The sequence below is a fragment of the Cinclus cinclus genome, chromosome 12 (genome assembly GCF_963662255.1).
Source record: "Cinclus cinclus chromosome 12, bCinCin1.1, whole genome shotgun sequence".
Lineage (NCBI taxonomy): Eukaryota > Metazoa > Chordata > Aves > Passeriformes > Cinclidae > Cinclus > Cinclus cinclus.
The window spans coordinates 21,512,765-21,531,500 of record NC_085057.1 but is presented as its reverse complement, the minus strand read 5'-3'; the positions used below and the strand labels follow the sequence as shown (position 1 = coordinate 21,531,500).

Below are 18,736 nucleotides of genomic sequence, written 5' to 3'. Positions count from 1 at the left end.
AGTTACAGAATCAGAGAATGGGTTGGGTTTGGGAGGGAATCTTGAAGATCATGTAGTCCCACCTCCTGCCATGAGCAGAGACAGTCACCCCAGAGAAGCTCCTTGTGGAGGTGCTCTGTGCCTGCTGCAGCCTTTTTTGTGCTTATGGGCTTGATGTGCCTCTGAACTGTTTGTCACTCACTTAGACTTTAAAATAGATAATGCAGAGAGAAACAGATGACTGAGATTTCAGTGCAACTGTCAAGTGCTCCTTGGAAGTCTCTGTTGCTGGGCCTGCAGAGATGGATTGCCTAGGGTAGATGCTTGACTCTGTTCTGCTGCAACTCCTTTGTCACATCGAGAAGAGTGACATGAAAAAGCCCTTCTTGAGAAATCCTTTATGTGAGTGTGTAAGTTAAGTCAGCTGTGACAGGATCATTGCACCAAATTTCTCGAAGTTATTCAGAGGAGTAACAGGAGTCTGCTTGATGTTGAATATCTGTGAGGACTGGAACCAAAATGAAATGCACTCTGTCCTTTTTACGTTTATTATGATTACATTCAAATCATTAGTTCTGGGAAATTATCCTGGATCAATTTTTGATATAAGGCTTTAATTTCGAGTTCTTTTCCCAGTGACTTGCTCTAAGCCACAGCAACAAAAAAGAGCAGTTTCTGAGAAACTGTTGGGGCAGAAAAGCAGATACTTGAAAAGGAGTTTTGAATTGTTTGATTAAATGGATAAACACAGAATGGCATTTCATGTAGCATAAGTGCTTTTCCCCACTTTGTGATAGGACTTCAGAAAAGAAAGACGCTTCCAAATTTGTCTGTCACCCTTCGGACTGTCTCTTGCCAAAGACCCTCTCTAAATTTACAAAACCAAATGGCTTAAATGGTCTTTTAGTACCAGTTGTTCATATGGTTAATTTCTGGATCTTTTTTGGAAGGTCCACGTTGGATTTCCTGGTTTGCTTCCGGGTCTGACAGGGTCACTCCTGGGGAGATACTCACTCAAAGGCTGATGGTACTGAGGCAGCTGTGACCCAGGGCATTCTCAGTGGTCCCCCAGGAATAGTGGAGACTTTTCCAGGCAGTGACTGAGAACAGGGCACTGGTCAGTACTCTGAATTTCTTTGGAACAGTGTTCCTCTCAGGCAGATTTTCTTTTGGATTGTATTTTTGCTCATCACTTGTGAAAATCAGGCTGCTTATTCCCTGCTTTCCTGACATCTGGTACAGATTCATGTCAGAACCACTGCCACTGAAGGAAGATGTGGGAAAAATTCTTATTTCATGGTAAATCATGTTTAGTATAACAAGTCAAAATCTTAATGTTGTTTATTGAAGGAAAATATATTGCTGTGTTTGTTTAATAAAGCAGTATTGAAATAATGCTGATCTCTCTCTTTCCCCAGCTGAAGGGATCAGAGCTGGAAATCACACTGGTCAGAGGGGGGGTGTGTCAGAGTGTTGGCCCAACCTGTGCCTACGTCAACCTCAAAGTTTGTGTCAATGGGACAGAGCAAGGTAGGAATGAACATCCCCAGCTTGATTTGTCAGGGCTGGTGTAAGGGAGAGTTTGGAAAAGCTGTGTGGATGCTGGAGCCTGAATTCATTTGAAAGATGATGCAGCCTCCCTTCAAATGGGAGCTTTAAATAATTATTGAAAATAAGTTTATTCAAAGCAACACCACACCTGTACATGATTTCTTTTGAGGGAAACACTCCTTTGTGCACAGGAGTTGTTACTCCTGCTGCAGGGAGAGTTGGTATGTGAGTATCTTTATGGGGGTGCAGTCCCTGGATTTGGGGCTGTGCATGAGAATTTGTTATTACTGCTGTAGCACTGTGCCGGAAGTGAGGCCTGGATGTTGAGGAGATGGTTTGAAAAGCTCAGATATGAAGTACAGAGATGAAAAGAATACTTAAAACTAGAGAACAGCCTGCCTGTGTCTTGGCCAATGGACATAGGTGCAGTGATGTTGTTATAAGGGTGAGTTATAAAGAGAGAAAACTAAATGCGATGGGGAGTTTTTTTCTTGCGTGTATTGACAGTTTATGTATAGAGGTAAGTGTGCCTTGTTGGATGTGGTCACAGAGCTGCTCCCTGAGTGAGAATGAATCCAGCCAGAAAAGCTGGTGACCATCTCAGAGGGCACAGTCAGTCAGCTTTTAACCAATCTAATACTGGGTTGTACTTCAGTACCATACAAATGGGACTGCCTTGGTAATATAAGCAAATATAACTTCTGCAGGATAGATCTGAAGTACACATCTGTGCATTTCTCTGTTTTCTTTCCCCTTTCCCACTAAAATAATTTGGGAAGATGCAGTATTGCCCATCTTAAATTAGCTTAGAAACTCACTGGAAGTAATTAGCGTCATTAGAAAATCATTAGAATTTGGGTATTGCTTCCAAACTGCATTTTAATTTCTTAATTTTGGTTTTAGATGGTGTGTTGCTGCTGGAAAATCCAAAAGGAGATAATATCTTAAACTTCACTGGACTTGTAGATGCTGTCTCCTGCATTTTTGGTCTTAAAAATTCCAAACTGACAGTTTTTAATGGAAACACAGGTAAATGGAGTATGACAAGGAAAATTGAAAGTCCTTCTAGGAGTCATTTACTGTATAATTATTTACTGTGTAATTTATATCTAGCTAGCTAGCTATATCAAATTGACAAGAAAATGGGTAAGGAAATATTCCATTTTATAGTACTTAGCTTATGAGACTGTTTGTAGTCACATCAACATGTTTCCAAAAGCTACTGCTAAATGGTGCTCATCTTTTGTCTTGCTTCCATTGCAGTTCTCATCAGGACAAAATCTGATTTATTTCAGTGTTTCCACTGGGCCCAGGCTATGCTGGATCTTGGTGGCAAGCTGCCATCAGCCTTTCCATGCTTTCTTTTCCCCAGTGCCTCAGTAGGCAGAGTGAGAAACTTAAGCTGAATGCAAACTGTGATCTGTAGAAGAAAAATGTTGCCTTTTCACCCTGGCAAACCTTGAGGAGCTCTGCATTTGTTCTTTTTTTTAGAAAAACCTATTGAATCTTTTTGCAGCTTGAAATTTGTTAAGGCACAAGAATGTAAAAAAAAAAGAAGAAAAAAAAAAACCAACCCCAAAACACTATAAAAATGGTAATTGGGTGGCTGCAATACCTTTTATTAGTGTCTTTTTCATGGAAGTATTACTGAAGCACATCTGAGGGGGAGGTACTTGAATTGGCTGTTTTGGGGTGCCCCAGGGCTACTGAGGATCACCAGTTCATGTCCAACAGTGACAGCCACAAAGAAATAGTCTGTGTGTCACTGTTGCCGTCTCAGTCCTTACTTTCCCTACTTGTCCTGTCCTGAGAATATACCTAGGAGGATTTTGGCAGTTTCCTATCTGGTGTCATCCATTAGCTCACTGTGATGAGTCTTCCAGGTTGTGCTCAGCTCAGCTGAACAGTCCTGTCAAAGGATTAATCTTTGCTTTCAGTCAAAGGGGATTTAAAGGAAATCCTTCTGTATCTTCCTCAGGTTCCAGTTGTGTTTGAAGGAGGAAATGGTTTGCCTTGAAATCCTTTTCCAAGTAGGAGGGATAACAGTGTGGTCTGTTCCTGCAGAGGGGGGTCTGTATTGTGTTGTTTATTGTCACAACAGATAGCAAGAGATGACCTGCAAAAGGCCCAAAAGAGCTGGGAAACTCCCTTCTCATTAAGTTTATAAGTAGTTTGACTCTGTATTTGGGATTTTTCTACCATTTATAGGATAAAAAGCTGCACTATAAATCCAGTAATGCTGAAGTCCAAAAGGAAATGGTCGAGAAAGTTGAAACCTTCCCTCTTCCTCTGCTGTAGTAACAAAGGCTTTATCCTTCCCCCCCTCCTTGTCACTTTTGCTTCTTAGGAATAATTTTGGGGCCTCCCATCTTGGTGTGCTGTTTCTCACATTTCAGTGGTCTGGGCAGAGCAAGGTATTTTCCCAGCCCACTTATTAACCATATGGAAATTCCCTTGGAAAGATCAGATTATCAAATTGGCTTTTGTGACAGTTTGTCACATCTCAAACAAGTATTGGTCAGCAGATGTGGCTTCCTGGGGAGTCACAGTTCAAGGCATGTGCCAGGAAAACAGTCCTGAAAGGTGTCAGAGAATAGAACTAGAATTCCAGTGTTTGCTTTGGGTGCTGCAATCCATCTGCTTTTTCTGCCCAGCCTTGGTGTGGGTAACCTCAGGTGAGGTCTCATGGTGTTTCCAGGGCTCTGTGGGTGAGCAGGGGTTGAAATCAGCCGCTGTGTCCAAAAGGAATTTCAGAGAAAGGTTGTGCACTCCAGACAAGTAATTTCTGAATATTTCCCATGAGTGTCAATCAAATTGGGACCCAGTAAAACCATATTTGTGGCTCCTCATTCCCTTCCTGAGGTTTCTAGGGCTGTCCACTTTACTTGCAGTAATTTATTATCTTGTTCTCTAATTGTAATGAAGGTTTCCTTTGGGTTGTGCTGTGTGCAGGATCAGACAGGTCTGGTATTAAGGGAGGCTCAGATGGGTCCTGTCCCTGCTTTTCAGTGCAGCATTGGAATAATGGGATAAACATTTCCTCCCCAATAGCATGTTGAGGTATTTTGAGGAACTGCACAATCCCCAAACAAGGCTCTGGGACTTGTACTGACCTTCAGAAACTGAAAATAGAATTTGTCTCTTTCTACATAAAAAAAAATAAAGGGAAGAAGCTGGGCTCAAGTCAGATGGTAAATAAGTTGTCTGAGTCCTTTTTTTCCTCTAGATTGCTGAAAACTCTCTAAACTTCTTGTCTGGGATGCTTGTAGACTTGCACTCAGCTTGCATGGAAGTAGCCCATATTGAAAAAGATTTATTTGAAACACTTCCAGTATGTTTATGGGAAGAAATGCATCTGTAGATCATTTAGAAGCTAAAAATTTAGGGCTTAAAAAAAAAAGAGGCAGGAGGGTGGGGCAAAAATCTCCCTCCAAACTTTTTGATCCATTTCTTGTTTCATCTTTATGATTTTCAGATGGCTGATTTTTTTAAATTTTCAATTTTTAAAAGGCTGTGAGGCTGTAAGGTACCTTAGGGGAGAGCATTGCCACTTAAACCCCAGCTGCAGGGAGAGCTGATTTTTAAAGTGATTTTGATGAGCATTTGTTTTGCTTGCCTTCAAGTCTGTTGATATATATGAAAAAATGATCCATTTTTCCTTTTTCTTATGAGAGGGTTCTGTGAACAGACTTCTCTGACAGCACTGTGCCTGAGCTCTTCCCTGGGAAAATGTCAGAGCTCCTGGAATGCCAAATGTTAATTTGTTAATTGAGCAAACCCCCATTCCTGCAGCTCCTGCTCCCTTGCCCTTCATGGACCGACAGGGATGCTGCCATCTGGGGAGTGGGAAACTGGGAGTTACTGGGGCCAAATGTTCCCAGGTCTGTCACCCTCTGCTCCGCTGTGCTTTCTCTTCCCATGGCCTGAAATTGTGCTGGTTTAGGAAAAACCTGCCCCTTCCTCCCTTCCATTAGGTGAAATCTTGGTGATTCTTCTCCACTTGTTATTTCAGTTGTTTTCTTGCTTTCCTGAAAATAAAACCTAAAGCAAATCCCCTTCCTGTGCTTGAGCATGAGCCTGGCACCTCAGACAGGCCAGAGCAGTGTTTGGTTTGTTGTTGTGGTGTCTTTTTTTTGGTTTTGTTTTCCTTTTAACTATTATAAATTTATATGCAAATATATAAAAGTTGATATTTAAAATGCATATTTTGGAATCTTAGGTGCAGCCTGAGGTCTTTTTGCTTCCTTGAGCTATCTTGTAAATGCTTCCCAGTGCATCCCATTCTGTTCTGTGGCACTTGACAGAATGTTGAGAGCTTGTGGCTTGTGATAGCTGTTGCCCTTTTTGTGGGGTAAGGTTTTTTGGAGTGTTTGGGTCTTTGTTTGGGAGCTGAGTGGCTGGTTTAGGGTTACTTTAATTTTTAAGTTTATAAACCCCCAAAATGTATAAATTTATAAATTGAGATTCTTCCAGGTGAACTGATAGATGAGCATTGTACAGCTTAGGCTCCATGACATGTGAATAGGGCTGCTGTGGAATGAAAACCTGTTGGCTGAAGCTGACAGGTGTGCCTGTTCCATATGTACTGGAACACACAGTTCTGACAAGAAATTAAATGCATCAGTTCTCCCTGGATTTGATCTCTGGAGCTCTTGGCAGCAGAGAATGATGTTGTTCCTGTGTATCTTGAATACCATGCCCATCAGTGGCTCTGTTTGACCTCAAGGTTCAGGTAGTGCTGCGGAATTCATTTTTGTCACAGAAACCTCATCAGCTTCTCCTCCCAGCACTTCCAGGGATTGCTTCTGATGTCCTTGGAGACAGGGTTCCTGGTTTGGGTCTGGTCTTCCCCCGTTCTCTCCATCTGCCTGGCTGGAGTTGTGTGCTGGGTCATGAGCTGTGGTGGCATTACACACAGATACTCATGTAGAGGCTTTATTCGTGAGCCATGACTTGAATTTTTTATGTTTGTTTTCTTTGGAGTTTAATATATTTAATGTGAATAAATATCCTGATGTTGCATAGTAACACATTGCCAGTGCTGCCTTGGCCAGGGGAGACTGGGTGCATGCAAAGATCACAGCTCTTCATGTAATGAGTTAGGAATGGTTGGCTTGGGTGAATAATCTCTTGCTTGTTTGAAGTTAGCTAACTATTTTTATTGCATAAGTCACTATGTGCATAAGAAATGTTATATAGGAGCTAATTTCCACAGGAAACAAAGGACCCTCTTTATTATTATGAAAACCAAATATTTCTGCACAAATTCCATTTTTCCAACAAAGAGGCTCTTTCTCGAGGACAGGATTGTGAGAGAGGAGACAGTGCTGCAGTGGGGTCAGGAGTGAGACAGCCTCCTTGTCAGCTCCTGGGGTGGCCTGACTGGTGTAACTTTGTGTTGCAGAGCTGATGAACCAGACAGACCTGCTGGGCCTCAGTGGGAAGACTCTGCATGTGACAGCAGGGTCAGTCCCTGCCCTGCCCAGCTCCCCCAGTGCCCTGCTCTGCCAGTACATCAACTTGCAGCTGATCAATGCAAAGCCACAAGGTATGTGGGCTGCTGGGCTACTCCTTCACATCCTGGGCTTGGTGTCTGCAAGTTCTGGCCCTTTGCACTTGCTGGTGCACAGGTGTAGGTTTTCATTGGTACATGGGGATTTTGTTAATTTTTTCCTAGTGGGTGCTTTCTGATAAAAGAATGTTTATACTTGGCTGTTCTCCCTCTTCTCCTAAGAGAGAAAAGAGAGCCAGTTTGAGATAAGGGGCAGCAGTTAAACATGAGCCCCTGGGCATTGTTTCCCTGTTTTTGACCATCAGCTCATATGTGCAGATTATTGTAAAAGGCTGAGTGTAAAAGAAACCAAGTTGGAATGAAGAGCCAGCTCTTTACCAGGATGCTGGAAACAGCCTGTGAAACATTTCTTAATGCTATTTAAAATCCAGATTAATTGTATTATTCACCTGGTCTGGTGTTTAGATATGTGTGTGTAATTCTTTTTCCCAGCTGCTAATCTGGCACTCTGAAAGCTCACGTGGGAGCAGCTGAATTGTTCTAGTAACTTGCTCTTACCCTGTGCCCTGGTATGAGCCCTTTCTGACACTACTGAGAGCTTGCAGGAGCCAAAAACGTGGTTTCTGTAGGGGATTTGATCATCAGCAGGTGGCTGGTGAGCTTCTGCATGTAGTGGTTTCTATGTCATGTTGAAATATTTAATGTTTCCCAGACTCTGTGTTACCCTGTTAACCCATGTAAAGAAGTTTTCTTCTGTTGGTCAAGCTGTCAGTCATCACATTTCTGGCTCTGTAATTCATTAACCTAGTGAGTATCTGTAGGTTGGTATTGCTAATTTGTCTCTCAGTAGTATGAAGAAATAGAGATGAAATGGAAGAAGAAATCCTAAATTTTCATTTACCCAAATAAATAATTTCATTTCTTACCAGTAGTGACTCAGCTGTTTTATCTTGTCCAGAATGCCAGAAAGGAACAGTGGGAACTCTCCTAATGGAAAACCCTGTTGGTCAGAATGGATTAACCTACAAAGGTCTTCTGCATGAGACAGCAAAAGTTTTTGGGCTCAGAAGCAGGAGGCTAAAGTTGTTCCTGGATGAAGCACTAACTCATGGTAAGCACAGACTTTTGGTTTGCTTGTCTGATGATCCTTGGAATTTGTTGTTGAGGAACTGCTCATGTAACCTGAGATCCAGTTTCATTACTAAATCCACACTATTCACACACTGGTTCATAATTTTACCCAGTATTTCAATATTAGCATAATAAAATCCTTTAAGCAAACATACAGATTTAGAAGTTCTAAGCCGTAATGCATTCCCTTCATGAAGGCAAGTTGTGCAAAAGCTTTTTCCTTCTGCAGTAAAGGTCAGTCAGCAGTGGGAATGGCTCCCGGTGCCCTGCTGAGTGACTGAACAGTGAATCCCCTCCTGGAAGTGAGTCTACAGTTGGAATATTTTAAGAATCTGTTCAAACTTGGAATATTCATATTGTTGCATTGTCTTGGAGAATTGGAGTGGATGGAAAAGGGTGTTGGATCTCTTGTTAGAGCAGTGTGGGTAGGTCAGACTCAGTAGGGCACAGCCATTTGGGATACCTGGGAAGCAGGAAGCTTCAGCACATGCTCACAGGTCTGAAATGCTAAAGAACCCCCCAAAACCACTGACAGATGAGAAACAAAAATCTCTTGATTCATGAGGAAGGTGTGTGACTGAAGCTGGAGCCACCTGTGGTGCTGAAAAATTGGACTGGAGTGCTTTGGGGCTTCATTTTAGAGAGAGAGAATGGATTGGAAACTTCATGGTAAAAACCCAAACAACTCCAAACAGGGATTCCTGGGTTCAGGAGAATTCATCTCTGAATGAAATGATGCCAAGGGTTCTGTCTGCAGTGTGTCCCAGTGATGTGGATTATGAGCCGTTTTGGAGGGATCCATGACATTTTTTGGCTCATCACACATTACCTGTCCAGAAGTTGGACATCTGTTCAATCTGCCCAACTCAAGGTGGGCTGAGCTTCCTCAGGAGGTGCTGTCAGTGGGGAGGGCAGGAAGGGGCAGCTCTAGTGCAGCTGCTGAGAACTGGGGTCACTCGAGGACTCAGGTGGGATAAGTTGGAATCTGAGCAAGGAGTGGTGGGGAGTTTTTTGTTGTGAATTTTTGGCTGTTCTGGTTTTTTGTGGGTTTTTGTGTGTGTTTTTTTGTTTTTGTTTTTTTGTTTGTTTTGGTTTTTGTGTTGGTTTTTTGTTTGGTTTTTTGTTTGTTTTGGTTTTTTTGTTTGTTTTGGGTTTTTTTTGTTTTTTGTTTTTTGGGGTTTTTTTTTACTTCATATGACTTGAAGTGTGTTTATTCAAAAGCCATTTTTTATGACTCAAATGGCTCTCAGATGCTGATGAAACTTTCTGGTGATAGTTCAAACAAATGCCAAAAATAATGTGCTGAGTGGTGTTAACAGACAGCTGGAGCCTGGAGTGTTTCAGCACAAGGGATAAGAACCAAGAAGATGAACCATACTTGGTTTGCATAAACTAAAAGGTACTTTTGTGTTCAGCCTTGCCCACCTGGGGATTCAGGGATTCAGGCACTCAGGAACAAGGGATGTTAAGCACAGTTCCTCTTTGGTTCCTGTCACTGGTACAGCACCAGATAATTCTGTTCAGACACTGAAATAACCACTGTAGGAAACTGCAGAGCTTTGAAAGAGGCAAGGAGCTAACAGGACAGGAAAATGTACAGGCAAAACAGCCTTTAAGGCTTAGTTGAAGTGAGGATTTTTAAGATGCCTTCACCTGAAAGGGAAATAGGTTAAATCACTGTAACATTTGTAGTATGGATTCTTCAGAACTGTTTAAACTTTAGTTAAAGTATATGAAGTGACAGTTCAGTGATGTGAAAGATCAGATTTGATAACTCCTCCAAGGCCAGAACTACTGATTTTGGTCTCTTTTAAACTCAGAACACAGAGAGCTTGGTCCCAGAGGTTTATTTGTGCAGCTAATGCCTTGTAGCCACACTTCTGCTATCTCGGATTTAATTCTCATTGAATCACTTCCTTGAATAACATTTTTAAGTTTAAACACTGGCATAGCTGTATTTTATCTTCACATCTCTTTTTTTGTATGATAAATAAGTACTGCATATAGAACATTTTGATGCCTCTAGAAAACATTAGGTCAGTTAATGTTGATCTGCATTGTTGCAGCTCTGTAATTCCTTATTCATCTTCTGATCAATCTGTTCAGGACCTTACCTTCAGAACAACAAAGTTCAGTTTCTTGAGTAGGTTTTTTGTGGTTCATTCTAAAAATAAAAATGTATTTGCTGTTAACTGTTTGAAACACTTGATGAAAATAAGCCATGAATTGGAAGGTTGGTGCCTTTTCTATAAAAAGGAAAAACAATCACTTGGTGGAAAATGAGTTACTGGTTTTGAAAAGGTTATTTTTTATAAGTGTTGTCGGCCCAGGCAGTTGGGCATCTGCTGTCTATTGCACAGAAACTCACCAGCTTTTCAGAAACAAATGTGGTTTTGACTCCCCCTTTGTAATGCTGGAAAGCATTCAAAAAATTAATGTCCAAGTGGTGAGTGTTGCTTATTCCTGAGCTGGAGAGACACAGGTTCCTGGTACCTGATTGATCCACACTGGGGATGATGGGGGTACTTCACGTGCTCCCTGCAAAGCCCTTCCGTGGAGCAATTGGCACAGAAAGGAGGGTGTCCCTACAGTCTGTTGATAAGTCAAACTTCCAGTTTCTAAAACTAGTTGTTGTGGTAAATACTGTGGGAAATAGGTTCAGATAAGTTCCTCATTTTTCAGGATCTTAAAAATAAATGTTTAATAAGAGAATTGGAGATCCAAGTTTACGGCCTGCTTCAGCAGAGCAGACTTTTTTACATCCTGATGGAACATGTTCCTCAGAAGGAAGGTTAGTGAGGGAATGACGCCCTAATTGCTGAATTGGATTATAGTTTCGCTCTTCTAGATCTTTGGATTGACATTCTTACTCCTTAAAGAGGAGTATTACAATGGTAGAGAACTGAAAAACACTGTGGTCCATGAGGACTTCTCAGTTCTCCAATTAACAGATGGCTTTAAAAATCAGTGCGGATTCTGTGTATTTAGTCTAAAAACTAAATATTTTTCAAAGCAAGATAGGGCAGGCCAGTGCAAAAGGGTTCCTGCTGAGAGCCCCCATCCAGTCTGGGTGTTGTTAATGTGTCCTTTGTGCTAACACTGGTGCCAGACCTTTATATTACCTTGTATTTGCTTGGGTTGTCTGCAGGCATTCCAGGGTGCAGAGTGACCATGACCCCAATCCTTGTTAATCTGAGTTTCACCAGTGTTCCTGTGGTTACACCTGCCAAGTTTCTTATCACTCTGAACTTCCTTAGTGAAGAGGACTCCAGGGTGTTTGTTACTGGGGTGATTTTTGTTCCAAGGCTCTACCTCCCAGTATTCCAAACACTGCTCTCAGTGGGGCAGTTTGCTACAGCTGATGGGTGCTGGAAGCAAAGTCAGCAAACTCCAGGTTTCTTGGGGGAAAAAACTCACACTTCACAATGTAATAGTGAGAGATTTCCAGCTCTTGCAAGCTTTGCAGGTGACTTTCCCTAGACACAAGTGGGATTACTCTGTGTTTGTGCTTCTTGAATAATTACAACCCCTGAATCAGCCTGTTGAAGTGTGCTCTGTCCTTCAGAGTTTTGTTGGGACTTGATTCTGTTCCTGTTCCAAACTCTATGCATGTAGCTATGAGAAGACCTAGGGAATTAACCTGTATGGTAAGTTCTTCAGGCATACTCAACAAGATTCCAGCAGTGCTTTTTCAGCAGGTACTGGTACAATCCTTGCTTTACATTTAAAGTGTTTATGAGAGACTCTGGCTTTCAGTGCATTGTGTTGTACTGTTCATATTGATTTCATGTCATGGTGGTAAGAGTTTTCTGAATTAGGTGCTGCTCTGTCAAGATGTGAAGGTGAGAGCCTGTGGGCTGATGTAGACTTTGAAAAAGTTCTACTTTGGAACATAAAACAGGCTCTCCTGCTCTTGTGTCACTCCTGACAGTGGTGACCTTTCCTTTCATGCTCTGGGCTTTAACAGGAAGGAATATCGAGCTGAGCAGTCCTAGTTCCACTGTGGTGGAACCAGCAAAAATGTGTGAATAAAGCAAATAAAAAAAAAAAAGTTCATAGTTCTCCCAGTCAGCAAGAGCACTAACTCTGCTGTGTCTCTCTTCTTTCCTTTATTTAGAGATCACAAAGGATGTTTCTATGAAGAACCTGAATATGAAGACCCTCTATGTTCATGTGATACCCACCACAGCTGAATGTTGAGAATTCCAGATTTATGACCATGTAGACTTTTTTCTGCAAAAAATGAAGTCAGAGGAAATTATTATGCTTTTAGATTAACATCCAAGTTGTGTATGGTACTTTCAACATCTCTAGTGGCACACAGGATGTTTTCTACCAGTGCATGTCTAATATGCTACTCTTTGGTTTCAAATATAATGTATTTTCATTATGTTATCTTAATATGCTGTAAAAGCTGTTCAGAAACCTTTGATACCTATGCAGTAATTTGCCTGAGAGAAATGGGACTTGTACCTCAGTGATGCTTTTCTCTGCCTGCCCTTTGTGCAGAGGGCATCTTTTCTAAACCATGGCGTACCTACAAGGCTCTCTTGATATATATCCACCATCCCACAACAGCTTTGTAACTTACTTAAGGGTTATCTGGATTTGTTCATTCATACTTGCTGGGTTTTCATCAATTGTGTGGCTGTTTATTTTAAATACTCACAAATTTCAACACTTGGAACAATAAAATTTGTTTCATCTCCAGACTCTTGCTTCCCTGAGTTCAGAATACTTTGCTTCCTTAGGTTTTCTGAAGCAGATGCCTCTTAGAGCTCCATATGGATCAGGAGCAGCCAGAACACCTGAGATGTGACAGTGCTGAGCACCAGTGGCTATTTGGATTGTGGTGCTGACAGGTTTGGGGGATTGGTTTGTTCAGGAACTTGGGGGAGAGTTGTTCTGATGCAGGAGCACTTTCAGACTGAAAATAGTTGAGGTTTTTGTTTTTTTAAAACCAATAGAACTTGTCAGTGTTTGTGTTCACTCGTGTACCTGCTGGCAGGGGAAGTAAGAGCCCACCTTTGGCAGTGTTAGGGGTGTTTTTGCCTGGTTCACCTGGAGATTTAGGCACCCCTGGGGGTTGGTCAGCGTGAGCCTTGGCTGTGCTCACCCTGTGCTGGGCAGGAGCTGCTGCCTGCCCTGCTGAGAGCAACGGGACACTGCAAACAGGGATCAGTGAGTAACAGCCTGGCAGAGCAGAGACCTGCTGAGCATGTTTTTCCATTGCTCTGTGATTTTCATCTTTACACTACGAACAAAAACCAAAGCTTGTTCATGGTAACTCTCTTAGGAGTTAGAATAATTATAAATAGCTATCCTGTGTAACTCCTGAGCAGTAGTGGACTGTACCAAAATTGTAATAACTCCTTTGAAGTGAACCAACTTCATGGCACTCAGCTTACAGAAAATTATTTATATCAGTATTAAAAATGGCTGTGCCTCCTGAATCATTGGCCTGTTCAAGTTACTGAGTACTGGACATTGCCCTCTACTTCTACCTGGAAGTCAGCTGTTTTTTTACTAACAGAGTGACATGGAAATCCAATTTGTATTGGTTTGTGGGATTTCTTTGTCACATTAAAAACATCCATGTTTCACCTTCTGTGAAAGCAAGATTGCTGTTCCTAAAGTAACTTTGCTTTATTATTGATGGAGAATAAAGGGAGATGGTATTGCAGTGATTGCAACCTAACCTCGTTCTTAAAGAGTTATTTGGGATTTAGCATTTTGTCCTCTTTTCATCTTCATATCACATCACTCTCCTTTCTTCACTGCACACACACCACTCTTCCTTTCTCTCTCTCTCTTTTTTTTTTTTTTTTTTTTTTTTTTTTTTTTGTCTCTCTGTGTGTGTATGTATGTGTGATGTGTTTTGTAAACCTGGTTGCTTTTAGTCTCTCAGCTTTCTCTCCACATCAGCATAGTGCTCATGGGTTATGATGATTGGAACAGCAACCCAGGTGTGCTCCAGCCTGCTCACATCACAAGGATGGAAATGCCCATAGATGCTCTTTCTGTCTGGTTATATCAGTAGAAACTGGCAGAGGGAAAAATTCAATGTACTTAGGACAGGTAATGGAAGAACAAGACCAGAACTGCTCAGAGGACACAGCTAGAAATGCTTCTGCTTCCATTAACTTTACATCAACATTTACATAAGTAGCATGTAATTTTTTTAAAAAAGTAATTTTGTGGCAGAATTATAGTTTAATTTTCCTGTCAGGTGCCACTGTTAGATGGCTCTGATCTCCTACCTCCAAAGCAGTGAACATTAGGAGCAGGCTGTGACCCATTTGGGTGAACTTGTGCTGTCTCTACCTTCATCCTCCATATCCATTTTTAGTATTTTTTTTTTAATATTCTGCATAATATCTAATCATTGCATGAGAGAATTTATCTCTTGGGATCTTGAAGTGGGGAATGTTTCCTAGTAATTTTTTATTGAGGTTTCTTAATGCAATTCTCGAGCACTATCTAGGTTGGGCTAATAATAGTCTCTTGGCTTGATGTGATATTCTTCAGGATTTATGTACTTCAATTAGCTTCCCTCTTAAATAGCTTGTTACACAAATGAGGTTCCAGACCACTGCTGCATAGAGAAACCACGACGAGGGCACTCCCAGAGCTGTGTCACAGCATTTGCCTGTACCTGGAGGAGTTTGGATCCTTGAATCCTGATGTTGTTGCCTCTCACCTGGTGGCAATCCAGCTCTCCTCCTGCCTGGAATGTGTGCAGCATCTTGGGCTGCTGAGCCAGCTTTGTGCTGCTGGGGAGCAGAAGGTACTGACACAAACCAGATCCATTGTTATATCCAAAAATCACAGTGCTGGAGCTCAGCAAACTGGAGACATCCCCTACCACACGTGCACAGAGTTATCTCTCCCCACTGAATCTCGGAGCTGGTTTGAGCTCCAAGTGATTTGCTCTGTCCTAGTTCCACCAGGTTGGGATTCTGTAACTGGTCCAAATTGGCACCCTTGGCAAGGAGAGGGCCTGGCACTGGGGACAGGAGGAAATGCTCAGGCTTGGCTAAGCCAGCAGAGTTCTGTGACAGGATAGCAGCAGGACTGCTCCCTGTCAGTCCAGTCCCTTGCATTCCTCAGGACCTTTGGCTCTGAGCATGGGCCAGGATGGCTCCAGCCCAGAGTGTCCCCACTGCCTCCCCCAGGGTGAGGTACAACAGCCAGAACTCCATTTCTGTCTTGCCTGGATGCAGGGAAAAGCAGCAACTGTAGGAGTCCTTCTGCAAGTAACTTCCAGAGAGAAGAATGGTTTTAAGGATAGAAAAAATAAACAGGTTTCTCCTCATCCTGCAGTGAGTTGAGTGGCAGCTGATCAACCCTTCAGCCCTTTTGCTGCTCAGAATCTTTCTGATTTCTGCCAGCAGTGGTGGAGTTCAGCATCCTTGTCGTTACTGGTTAAGCACAAAGCAATTATTCAGTCTGTTAAAAAATTTCTTGCTCTTCATCTGATTTCCTACAGGCTGGACTCTTGACATTGATTAAACAGATTGACAATATACTGTCTGCAGCTGCATTACAAAAGGTGACCTGCAAAATAGCCTCAGATAGTTTCCTTTCACATCTTTCTTCCCCAGCACTAGCAGCACAGCACCATTCACGCACAGGAGCAACCTTGTGCTGGGAGCACAACTTTGCTGAGTTAATTTTACTCTTGCTGTGAGTGGTGGGGAACTGGGGTTAGAAGGAGTGACTGTCTTCAATTATCTAATGTTTTCCCTGGTTAAGATGTTTATGTAACAAATATAGCTTTTATGTAATGGGGGGGGGGGGGGGGCTGTTTCAGTATGTCTGGGTATTTCAGTTAATTACCAGTCTCTGTACAAAGTTATAATGAGGGGGTCACAAAGCTCCTCAGAAGACTTCTAAAGATCCTTGTAGATGGAATTAAAATTGTTCCTAAAGATATTTGATTTTTAAGACTTTATTGGGAGTTCTGTAAACACTGTCCTAATTCTGCAGTTTGTTCTAGTTGTCTTTAGCGTTCAAAACAATGAAAACAGTTAAAATCTCAGAGACAAGCAAAGTGTACCCTGGCACTTAATATTTTGCTGTGTTTGATCAGGTATGACAACTGGACATTTTTGCAGAGGGAGCTGCCATGGAATATCATTTGTGGTCTGCCTGAAGGACAAACGCTCTTTAGTTTTCAAGTCAGCAGTTTTGCAAAGGTGAAGATTATCAAAATGTAGACCTAGGACATGTGTTCTGTGATTAACGTGCCAGCAGCCCCCAAAATCATGGGATCTTTGGGACTTCACTGCTTATGGGTGTCATGTGCCAGGCAGTGCAAGTGGGAGGAGATGAGGCAATGTGGAAAGATTGAGATCTTAGACTGCAAATCTTGCTGGTGATACAATCTAAACAAGGATGAAGGATCCTGAATATTCCTGAAGACAGTGTTTGTAAGATGGAAAAGAAAAGTTGCTCTCTGTGTCAGGCAAAACCCAGGCTCAGGCTCTTGGAAACCAAGAGCTTTACAGCAAGGGAGTTGCCACAGATTAGTAATTAAACAAGGACTAATAATTCCGTGTTCTTGCCAAAGAGCACAAGCACCAAAAAAAGCAAGTGCTGTGCTGCATAAACAGAATTGTCTGGGAGATGATGAAGTAATCTTTCCACTCAGTTACTGGTAAGGCTCCTCCTGCAGCCCTGTGTCCAATTTCAGGAGCCCTGTGATGAGGAAGATGTTGACAATTTGGGGGGAGGCCCGTGAGGAGAATCAGGAATAAGGTCTGGCAAAGATGTCTTGTGGGGAAAGACTGAAAGAGTTGGCATGTTTGGTCTACAGCAGGTAAGACTGAGGGTGAGATGTGATGAGTCTTCCAATAAATAAATGCTAATTGCAAAGAGAATAGTAATGAACAAGTCTTCAAGAGGCTTGCAGTGAAATGGGATGGGAATATAGGCCACGCATGAGGGGAAGCTGCCTAAGAATTAGTCTGTCCCTAGGATGGGCAGCCTGGAAAAGTGACAGGATTTTTCTGACTCACTTTTAAAATTTATTTTGTCACTTAGGGAAACGATGGATTTGCAAAAAAAAAAATTGTGACAAATTTCAGCCTGTCATTAGCTCACCCATAAAAAAATACTCAATACAAGGAAAGAAACCGGTTGTTAGTTCTAAAATGTGGTTTTGTTTGGGTATCTACAATAATGTGTTGATCATATTGATGTCTGGACACCTCTGTGGCACCCTGTGGCATCCTCATCAGCTACTGGATGTACAAGCCAGATACACAGATGGATTTTGATGGCAATATTTGGGTACCTTCAAGATTCTGTCATTTGCTTGGTGTTAAACACCATCTAACTTAGACCAGCTCTGTAAGAGGAATCAAAGCAACAGAAACAAAGGCACAGAAAAAGGATGAAAACCCCAGAACAACACAAGTTATATTCACTTCTGTGTGCGATGGCTGCTTGCCCAAAAGGGAAGTGGAGGGGACAAATCCAAACTGGAACATTTACCTTTATACTGCAAATCCCTGGATCATATTATTAGTGTGTGGACTTGGCTGAACTTACTCCTGATCTTAATTCTGCAAATTAATTAGTAAAGTGTCTCAGGTTCCCCCTTTTTAATGGTCTTTGTAAAAAATGCCTTTCTCTGCTGCTTTGCCCTCCTCTCAGGGATATAAACTCACAGTTCAATACTAACAGAAGAGATGAGCTGATAAACAGCTTATATTTCTATTTCTGTTTCTATTTCCTCCACCTAAAATTAAATTAAGGAGAAATTGAGTATCTCTGAGGAAATAGTCCCAAAGCAGCCATGCAGTGTGCGTGACACAGTGGTGGTGTGGGGGGTAAGTACTGGTGCCATGGTACCAGCATATCTGTATTGACTTGTTCCAGTTCTATTGATGGGCAGCACTTGGATTCTTTCCCAACCTCTGTTTGCTGCTAGACTGCCTGCATTTTATAATGCAGAGATCTGAATCTCAGTTTTACAGAAGGCCTTGAACCTCTTCCCCTCCACGGCTGAGCCACTGCCCTGCAAACCTGTGCTTTTGCTTTGATGCCTTGTTGGGGCTACTTAAAAACCGAGGCCAGACAGAATGAAGGCAATAAAAGCAGTTCTGTTTATTGAAGGCCCTTCAGGTACATTTTGGGCAGACAAAGCCCCCCAGGGGCTACACCCAAAAATGGACCCCAGCTCACGGGTTTTCACTCTTTTATAAGTTTGGTCCATTTGCAGATTGGGGGTCAATCTCCCAGTTACAGCTGCAGGTAATGAAGTCATTTACCCCAAGTTTGCTTCCCCCAATTCACTTTTGTTTCCATCTCTGGGCCCTGAGGCAGTGAGGTGTCCTTGACTGCCAGCCTGGAGAGGAATTGTGTGTGAGCAGAATGGGAAAGCAGCAGCTCCCACTGGGTATGGAGTTTGGAGTTACACACTGAAGAACTGCAGGATTGCAAATATATGGAAAATATAAAAGCTAAAATCCTGAGGCATCAGCTTTTAACACTTCTGTATATTAGGCAAAAAACACTGACTATTTCAGGCTATACTTATTCCAAGGAGATGTCTTC

The 18,736-nt window shown here is 42.1% G+C and overlaps 1 protein-coding gene across 1 annotated transcript in view; it reads left to right on the top strand.

Moving 5' to 3' along the window:
- Nucleotides 1–12,877, top strand: part of IARS1 (isoleucyl-tRNA synthetase 1) — a 96,225-nt gene extending 83,348 nt beyond the window's left edge. The window contains exons 31-35 of the mRNA XM_062500417.1: nucleotides 1,398–1,509; nucleotides 2,434–2,559; nucleotides 6,935–7,078; nucleotides 8,001–8,153; nucleotides 12,291–12,877. Of these exons, the coding sequence (XP_062356401.1) occupies nucleotides 1,398–1,509; nucleotides 2,434–2,559; nucleotides 6,935–7,078; nucleotides 8,001–8,153; nucleotides 12,291–12,373 (618 nt within the window). The 3' untranslated portion in view covers nucleotides 12,374–12,877. The remainder of the gene's footprint in view (nucleotides 1–1,397; nucleotides 1,510–2,433; nucleotides 2,560–6,934; nucleotides 7,079–8,000; nucleotides 8,154–12,290) is intronic.
- Nucleotides 12,878–18,736: the final 5,859 nt, after the last annotated feature.